The sequence below is a fragment of the Corylus avellana genome, chromosome 6, assembly GCF_965113065.1.
Source record: "Corylus avellana chromosome 6, dhCorAvel1.hap1.2, whole genome shotgun sequence".
Lineage (NCBI taxonomy): Eukaryota > Viridiplantae > Streptophyta > Magnoliopsida > Fagales > Betulaceae > Corylus > Corylus avellana.
In genome coordinates, this window is record NC_142495.1 from 3,356,834 (window position 1) to 3,366,577 (window position 9,744).

Consider the following 9,744-nt stretch of genomic DNA (forward strand, 5'->3'; position numbering starts at 1 on the left):
AAATAATTCTGACCAGGAACAAGACATATATATATATATATATATATAAACAATGGGCGATTTACGGTTTACCAATTGTTGTGGTTTCTTCGCGGCTGATTCTGAACGCTTTGGGTCAAAATCAATAGTTAGAAAATCTCTTCTTGGGTTTGGGCTGAACAATCTGTCATGAGGCCTCACCCCAGGCCTAATTCAATTGAAAAAAAAAAAAAAAAGGGACACAGAATAACGAAGAACCATTAAACCCATGATAAGAAGGAAAGTGTAGAAAGATACAAGAATTTGTGAGTGAAAGAATAGCAGGCGATATGTCTCTGAGACCCAAACTTCTATCTTCTTCTTTTGTTGGAGACCGCTTTCTTCGTTCAACGCCGCCTCTTCACCAACTCTTCTGCTACAACCCAGGTCCTTCATTTTCTTCCCACTTTTTTTTTTTTTTTTTGGTTTAATTTTAATATTTCCACACATTCTTTTCCTCACTGAGTTGGTTCTTGGAAACTGTATTTGTGATTTGTGATTTGTGATTATGTCTTTAGTTCGTAAAGGTTATTGGAATTAGACAGAGTGTTTTTTTTTTGTTCTTTCTGTTTATAAGTTTTGTTGGAGTTAGAGCTCAATGGCAACTGCTAAGACTGTTTTGTATTAATGAGTTACAGATAAAAAACTGTTCAAAACAATTTCTTCGCGTTTAGTTTGCTTAGGAAAGTGGTATTAAGGTTTTAAATTACCACATATTTCAAAAACAAAAACTTAAGCGGATAGGAAGTAATAAATTTATAAATTTAACACTCCTCACGTGTGAGCTCACTCAAACTTTCGGTCAACAATGAAATGTTTAATTGAAAGGGGATAAACTATATACTTAGGGTTTGAATTCGGGACTTGTACTATCATACTATATTAAATTATTAGTTATTCCAAAAATAGTTGATTTAATAATTTAATTAATATTGTAACATGCTTCTTCACATTTGAGGCTCAAATTCTCTCTTAATACTTGAGGCCCAAAATGTAGATATTTAACTGAAATATGAGGTAAATTACTGAGAGAAGGTTCAACTTAGGATTTTTGTTCTGATACTATATTTTAAGCTCTTAAGCCGATAGGAAATGATAAATATAATTGTTTTAATTAATATTTTATACTTTTAACTAGTATAATTTGTTATGGACATCCTAGTGAATAATGGTATTTTAAGTTGAGTAGTTATTGTTATCTTGACTGCTTTTGCAGGAAGCAAACATGTGACATTGCAGTTATCAAGAACGCTTTCTGGCTTAACCAACCTCTTATTCAATAGAAGGTGAGTAATACTCTATTTGCACACAATTCTTTTAATTTAGACAGAAGCAAGCATAAGATGTTCAGATTACTTCCTAGGACTCCACTAAATTGGGACTGGCACTGGATAATGACCCTTCTAGCATGCTTTTCGTGATATGAGCAATGTTGTTTTATGGATTTGCTTGTGTTGATGCATAGTTTCGAGTTACTAAAATCTATAAACCTTATATTTCTGTTTACTCTTTTGGTTGTTTTGTTGTATTTATATGTCAAAAAGTGACCTTTAGGTAGAGCATAGTTGTCAAATTTTCTATCTTTTCCTTGCTGATAGTATATATATATTTCACCAAATATTTTCTTTAAATACATTCTGATTAAAATAAAGGATGTGTTAGTCATGGTATAGTTGAATGGTTCTATGGAATACTTAAAATTGAGATCTTAACAGCAAAGTGGGTAATACTTAAATTTTATAAATAAGGAAGAAAAGTGGGTAATATTGAGAATGGGGATGTTATGAAAATTTGTTTTTAGAATAAGTGGAGGCCTGAATCATTTACTTCGTGCCAATCGGCGAAAATCATAAAAATTGAAACATGGTTGACTGCTAGTAAGATTGGAAATCATCAAAATGTATGAAATTAATGATGTGATTCACTCCCGTATTGTCTTTTTATCTGTGGGTCATGTGAAAGCAATTCAATACGGCAAATTATTACACACCTTTGCATGTGCAATATAACAGCAGCTAGGATTAAAGATGAAACCACTTATTAAGTGAGGTTTGGATATCATATAAAATTTAATTTAATTTTTTTATTTTATTTCTCAATATGCAAAAAGTAATTGCTGTACCGTGGTAGCAAACATAAATGAGATGGAGTAATTTATGAAATTTTGTAAGTGCGTAATTTAAATCAATGTTGGAGAAAAAAAGATAGACACAATTAAATAACATGAAAACCATAGCGGTGTTTTTTTTTTAAAGTCATCCAAGGATATAAGTTTTGGTGAAAATCTGTATGCCCTTTGAAGCTATTATGAAAAAACAGTAAGGAAAATGCTACTCCATTGAAATTATGTCACATTTGAGCTGACCTCCTAGTTACATATTATTTCAAATGACCGGCTTTTATACAAAAATTTATCCATTGAAGAATTATGATGTGATTATGGGTTTATTCTAGGCTGATTTTTGTTCAGAAATTATGATGCATACACAGAAGTTCTTGGTCTCTGGGGTCTGTATTTCCTGATTTGCTTAAATTCTTGATCTGGTCAAGGTCACTTCTTTGGGTTTTTTGCTGTATGGGTGACGACTGGACTTAATCAATCATGAAAATGTCCTTTGGCCTCTCACACATGACACATTTTCAGAAATATATATTTGACAGCCTTCCTGTTGAAATTAGCAGAAATCTAGATGAATTGCCAAATGCCAAGCGTGAACGTCTAAAGCCTGGAAAAGTGTCTCCTCATCGACCTGTTCCAGGTCATATACTGCGGCCTCCTTATGTCAAATCTAAGCAACCACCTGGAATTGCAAGTGGACCTGAAGTGCATGATGAGAAGGGGATAGAATTTATGAGAGCTTCTGGAAGGCTGGCAGCACAGGTTCTTGAATATGCTGGGACTTTAGTCAAGGTGACACTTCGATTCTTTTGGTTTGCTAGTACTTGAAAAAGATTTTTAATTTGTAGTCTATTGTTCAATGTAAAACATCGTGTGGTGGTACCAGGCCTTAGATGATAGACTTGGTATTATATTTCATCCATGAAATATTTACTGTCTGCTAATTCTTTCCCCCTCCCCCCCCCCAAAAAAAAAAAAAAAAAAAAGAACTTGAGTCCATGACTTGCATGAAGTTGGTGGTGAGCACCTTAATTTATCAAAGTTTTAATTGTTGCTTCTGTTGGCAGCCAGGCATAACAACAGATGAAATTGACCAAGCCGTTCACCAAATGATAATTGATAATGGGGCCTACCCCTCGCCTCTTGGCTATGGTGGGTTTCCGAAGAGTGTATGTACATCAGTGAATGAGTGCATTTGCCATGGAATACCAGATTCTTGTGCACTGAAGGTCCTTTTCGTTTAAGCTATTAAGTTACTTAACTATGTATTTCTGATTGTTTAAATTTAAATTTAAATGAAATATCTGATACGTGTTCTATTTGCAGGATGGTGACATTATCAATATTGATGTTACGGTTTATCTAAATGTAAGTATGTTCATTTTAGGCATGCATAATTTGAATGAAATGAAAGGATAGTATACAAATGTAGATTTAAAAGTGGTGATAATTGATGTGCATTGTTTTGAGTCTTTTGACCGTGTATGTGGTTCCTTTATTATTTTGTTGGTTCTCCGATGTGTTAAGTCTTAGTGTGTTCATGTGTCAAAACATGACATTTAGGTTGTAATGTTTAGGTCTTGAGTTAGGGTTGAGTCGGTGTCAAATGTCAGTTCAAGAGAAGGCAAAAATTGAAGAATTCAAGACTTTGATCGTAGTTGAAGTATTGCAGACGATCCTCATATAAATTCCAGAGAAGTTTGATCGCTCACACGATCGATGTTTGATCAATCAAAGATGTGCATCAAGTGTCGAAGTGAAATCCCATAGGTTCAATCGACACCTCGATCGTAGCATGATCGATTGAACACATGCGATCATGAAACCCGAAAGTTCGATCCATCTTGATCGATTGAAGTTGACACAAAGTTGATTAGGTCTAGAGTTAGGGTTGAGTTGGTGTCAAATGTCAGTTCAAGAAAAGGCTAAAATTGAAGAGTTCAAGACTTCGATTGTAGTTTAATCGATCAAATTAGTGCAGAAGATTCTTATACAAATTCCAGGGAAGTTCGATCGCTCACACTATCGATGTTCGATCCCTCACACATTCGATGTTCAATTGATTGAAGATGTGCATCAAGTGCCATATTGAAACCTTTGAGGTTCAATCGACATCTCAATCGTTGCACGATCGATTGAACACATTCGATCCTGAAACCCTAAAGGTTGATCAATACTCGATCAATCAAAGTTGGCACAAACTGTTTTATTTTTCAACTACTTACCTATCTAAACCTGGGTTTCACCCTACCTATATAAGCATATTAAGGCACAATTTATAGGGAGAGAGGGTGCAACTATTACATACACTTTGGAGAGAAATATAAACACTTTGATCCTAAACATAGATTAACATACACTTTGGAGAGAAACATAAACACTTTGATCCTGAACATAGATTAATCCTCTCCTTTTTTGTCACCACTAAACCACAAAAAGAAAACCTTTAGCCATGGGAGTTCTAGATTGCAGCGAGTGAGCGAGTTCCATAGAAAAACGCCAGAGGTTCTAGAGTCATTGCGGTGGGAGGCAGACAGGTCTTTGTTGGGGTTGCAAGCCTGTGTCTAGGTTACAAAGGTTTTGTAAGTAGAGTGGTTGTAACATTTGATTTTTTCTAGTGGAATTCCTTTAGGGTTGGCTGGCCCTCAGAGTTTTTTTCTTTTGATAAGTTCTTCAAAAAAATTCAATTTGTTACCAAAATCTTTGTGTTAATCTTGGTTTATTTTCTTGCCTATTATTCGGATTTATTTTTGTAAGTTATTATGTGGATTTTGATAACATAATCTGTGTGTTTGGCTTCATTGTTGTTCAAATTGATAATTGGAATTGTGGTAAAATTGGGATATTCTCTGTTTAATTCAATATTGGGTTTAATCTAGAATTTTCACGATGGTTTAATTTATGTTCATGTTGCTGGGTTATAGGCCTTGAGTAGTGTTTCAAGCATTTTCTTTTTCATTGTTGTGAGCAAATAGGGATATTTGGAAGAAGAATTCCATATCCAGGGAAAAGAATCCAAAGATTTGAGAGAACATTGATAAATTAATCATTTTTATTGTTTCTTTAGTTGATAGTGATCTTTCTTGTATTTTAGTAGTACATGGTTTATTACTGAATCTGTTGCAAGTATTTAAAATTATATCACCTGCATGTTTTTGTTTCTAGTTTCTTGTGCTCAATACCCCCCTTCTTGTTTTATTCTTCCCCCAATCCCTCCTCTCTCTTTTTTATCTCTGCCAATTTTTTTTCCCTTGACCACTATGTTAGTAAATTTCTCTTAGACCCTCGTACCATTAGTTTCTTGCATTCAGAGTTGTTGTAATTCATATTCTATGATTTGTATATTCTGTGCTCAAGTATTTACATACTTGTAACTTAACTGTGATTCACAGGGGTATCATGGTGATACATCAGCAACATTCTTCTGTGGAGATGTTGATGATGGGGCCAGACAGCTAGTTCAGGTAGCTACCTTGGACTTTAATCTTAGCAGGTCTCCATCCATTCTCTTCAGATTCATGATAGTTGGAAATAAGTCTATCAAAAATTCAAAATCATGTCTTCACTAAGAAGATGATTTGTTGTTAAGAAGTGAACATCTGTATGGGTTCAGTAAATGGGTAAAAACTCCTAACTCCACCAGAATCATTACTTACTAACTTTGTAAATTTTATTATTATTTGATGAAATAACTATACTAGCACTATATACTAAAGGATACTCGTCTCTTTATTGACTTTGGAGATGTAAATGAGCTAAGTTGTGATAATATTGGGAATTTTGATTTGACCTTAGGTGAAACGCATACAAGCTTGAAATTTTAACTGAGCTCAGATCATGTTTAGAGCTATACTTTTACCTAATGTTTTCTTATGTGCCATCAAAGATCTATTTAATGTATCTGTGTTAGTTAAGTGGGGATAACTAATGGGTTAGAGCTACTCAACAAGGGCACTCTTATCTTTGTTCTTGAGGACTTGTTGAGTCCATTCGTGTGCCTATAATCACACCTTATTCCAGCGTTTCTGCAACTTGGGTAACCAACGATTGTTATCTTTGTATTGTTTTTGTGATAAGTAAAGCAAATTCATTGAAAAGTTACACAGCATATACCTGTGTTGGTATTGTTGAAAGTATATGGCATAAACCTCCACTAACTTTTAATCCTAAATGAGGCTTAACTGGGTGAAGCCTACCTTGGCTCCTAGAATTCATGTTGAATAATATGACCTTGAGTTCTTGGAAGCCGGTCAGTGCAATTATTTCGGTAGATAAGTGCAATAATTGAGCTGCTCTTTGAAATGCTAGTGGATGGTAAGCATAAGATGCATCCACTACAACGGAGCCTATTGTTTTGAGTTTACTCCTCTCTTTTCCATGCACTCCAACAGGTGACCAGATAAGTGAGCATAATTTTGGTTTTATTTATTTGGCTTCATTGTTAGAAATTCACAAGAAACTAAACAAAAAAGGGAGAGTAATGCTACACTTCGCACCCATTTATCACCCCGACTGACATGACGTATTTGAAGTCACTTACACTTTTGTTTTTGTTTTATTGTTTTTTTTAAAAAAAAGTTGTTGACATTGTAAACTAATTAAAACACACCATGTCAGCCTGAGTGACATGGGTTTGAAAAGTAGCATTATTAAAAAAAAAAAAAAAAAATCTTATGTTGCACAGATGCTGTGAAAAGCTTTCCTGAACAAATACAAAATAGTGACCAAAGGGAAGATAAATACTGGCATACTTTGTGTTTTTGGCACTATATGTTGCCCAACTTACTAATGACAGAACATTGTGTGTTGATTTGCAACAAGTATCACTATATGCTAAATGAGCTGTTAACATCTTGAACTTGCGTTTGATATTCAATAATTATTATTATTTTTAAACCTTTCCTGCACTTCTTTTTTGATTCATGGTTTCATTTGATGCTCTTAGGAAATGTATCTTGTATGATGTTGGTTGTAAAGAAGATTGTTTAACATATCAAGATGTTTTCTTCTTTATCTTAATCATATATTTGGAAATGATTGCTTGGAGTATATGCTTCAGGTGACTAGAGAATGTCTGCATAAAGCAATTTCAATATGTGCACCAGGAGTGGAATTCAAGAAAATTGGCAAAACGATTCAGTAAGGCCTTATGTGTACTTTTATTTCTTAATTCTGTGGCTCTCATTTCTCCTCTTTAATCTCTGCAGTTATATTAATGAATGAATTTTTTAAGAATTAGAGAATTGTAGTTCTATTTGCCATTTCTTTTGCTGTATCGAATTCCCTAGGCTTAGGTTACCTTCTGCTCCCCCGTCAAATCTTTTTAATTGGGTAATTTGCCAAAAAAAAAAAAAAACGTATAATAATAAACACTTGCGTTTTAATGAATCAATGCATCATTAATTTCTTACCCGGAACTTGGTTCCTTTGATATAGTCATGTGTGCACTGACTACTTTGGGTACTTTAAAGTTCTTCCAGCTGGTTGATTTGATGTTGAAAGACTTGGATAATCGGTTTTTTGGGTACATATTATTATTGAAGGTCATTTTTAGTTCTCTATACATGAAAGCTAAGTCTCAGTTTGATACTAACTCATAATTACCATGTATGTGTGCAATTTTTTTTTTCTCAGTGACCATGCAGATAAATATCGTTACGGTGTTGTTCGACAGTTTGTCGGCCACGGGGTTGGACGTGTTTTTCATGCTGATCCAGTTATTCTACACTTCAGTAATTTTCCTGAGCTTTTATATTACTCCTTTCTTTGTTTTAGGCTGCAGTTTCAATACCATATTGATTTTGGTTGGTGTGATCTTGTTTAAACCAAAATTATATTTTTAATTGTGCCTCCTTTCTAAGTTATGCAAATTGCCGAACTCATATAAAAGGTATATCAATTTTGACAAGACCATCCGGAACATGAAAGTGCCATTTAACCTAAATGCAATTGGCTATACTGGTATAAAATCCAAATTTTGTACTTATTGAGTAGTACATGGAAAACAATGAAATAATATAGAGTTTCAATATTTGTTGTCATTACCTCTTTTATTCAAGTGTTATGATAACATTTTCTCCTTCACAAGGCGGCTTCTCTCTCTGCATCTGTGTATACATTTTCTGCCGGATTTCCAACATATTCTGTTGGAAATAATACTTCATTCTTTTCAGGGAACAATGATGGCGGACACATGCTGTTGAATCAAACCTTCACAATTGGTAAATGAGTTTCCGTTATTATAGTTTACCTTTGAGTTCCTTGTTAACTCTCATGCTTTTGATTTGTGGTTTCTCTACAATTATCTCAAAACTTGTTATACAAATCTGTACACGTGAACTCAAAGTTGGCCCTAGGTGATATGAAAAGAAAAGTAGAACCAAGTAGGCCAGATGGAGATCACCGTTGATGTCTTAGCAGAAATCTGTACATGTAGGCTCATGTTGTTTATTTTGAAGTTTTGGGGAGAGCAAAAGGTGGTTTTGTTGGACCAAGTTAATTATTCAACTTTATGTTTAAAACTTTGGAGTTAATACTTGTAATCAATGACTAAAACTTGATGATTTTGACTTGGGAAAAATGTTTAGATGGGGTGGCTGGTGTGGTTTGGGAGTATCATGGCTTCCACATGGTTTACTTGGATTTTGAAGTTATAATGTAATCAATGACTCAAACATGTAATGATTGAAATATTTCTATTTCAATTGTATTATAGATCATGGATGATAATGTTTGTGCATTGTGATAAACCTGTGCAGAACCAATGCTGACAATAGGTAGCAGTAATCCTGTAATGTGGGATGATAACTGGACGATCGTTACAGAAGACGGGAGCCTGTCAGCACAATTCGAACACACAATTCTAATAACCCAAGATGGGGCTGAGATACTGACAAAGTGTTAGATATGGTTTGAACTTGCCTCCTAATCAAAAATTTTGCATTGGAGGAGGTTTCATTGCAATCCTTATTTTATCTCTAATTTTGGTTATGCCCTTTAGACCTGCTTCATGTGGCCCAGCTTCTGGTTCATCTGGTATTTATTTTCCTTCTTTTTTTTTTTTTTCCCCCCCCTATTTATTCCTCCACCCTTTACTTTTTTGGGCTACAGACAGGAATTTCGTACAATATCTTGTTGCATATCATAAATGTCTTAGGAATTGTGGATATTATGTATATTCATTTATTTTGTTAGTGACAATATAAACTCACATGTTTTAGAATATCCATCATGCTCTGGATTCTCTGAAGAACATGATCAAGTGTCAACGTCCTTGATTTTAGGTTTCGTAATATGGTCTTATATTCCAAATTGAGGTAATAAAACAAATTAGAGATACTCAAATTCAAGTTGGTAAGTCATTACCAACTTTCCCATGATTTTTAATGAATCATCAACTTAAAAAGAAAAGCACTTTAAAAGGTACCTCGTAAATAAATTAATGGTAGGCAAGAAAACAATTATGTTGAAATCCATCCACAGCACGAAAAGGTTGAAGAATTTTCCTGTGAGCTTAAATTGAGCATTAATTAAACCTTACAGGATGTGATAGGTCGGTTCCTACTACTTCCTAGTAGGTTGTCTTTTTTCTTCTTCTTCTAATTATA

The 9,744-nt window shown here is 34.2% G+C and overlaps 1 protein-coding gene across 1 annotated transcript; it reads left to right on the plus strand.

The window, feature by feature from the left end:
* Positions 1-153: 153 nt before the first annotated feature.
* Positions 154-9,365, plus strand: MAP1D (methionine aminopeptidase 1D). The gene is made up of 10 exons (XM_059603165.2): positions 154-405; positions 1,235-1,304; positions 2,701-2,929; positions 3,205-3,366; positions 3,464-3,505; positions 5,530-5,601; positions 7,197-7,276; positions 7,772-7,869; positions 8,311-8,358; positions 8,896-9,365. The coding sequence occupies exons 1-10, from the start codon at positions 309-311 to the stop codon at positions 9,039-9,041; spliced, it is 1,044 nt and encodes a 347-aa protein (XP_059459148.2). The 5' UTR covers positions 154-308; the 3' UTR covers positions 9,042-9,365.
* Positions 9,366-9,744: the final 379 nt, after the last annotated feature.

Coding starts and splice junctions, on each gene's coding strand:
- MAP1D (XM_059603165.2), top strand. CDS start 309: ATGTCTCTGAGACCCAAACTTCTATCTTCTTCTTTTGTTGGAGACCGC. Junction 3,367..3,463: donor CAGATTCTTGTGCACTGAAG/GTCCTTTTCGTT, acceptor TTCTATTTGCAG/GATGGTGACATTATCAATAT. Junction 3,506..5,529: donor ATGTTACGGTTTATCTAAAT/GTAAGTATGTTC, acceptor TGTGATTCACAG/GGGTATCATGGTGATACATC.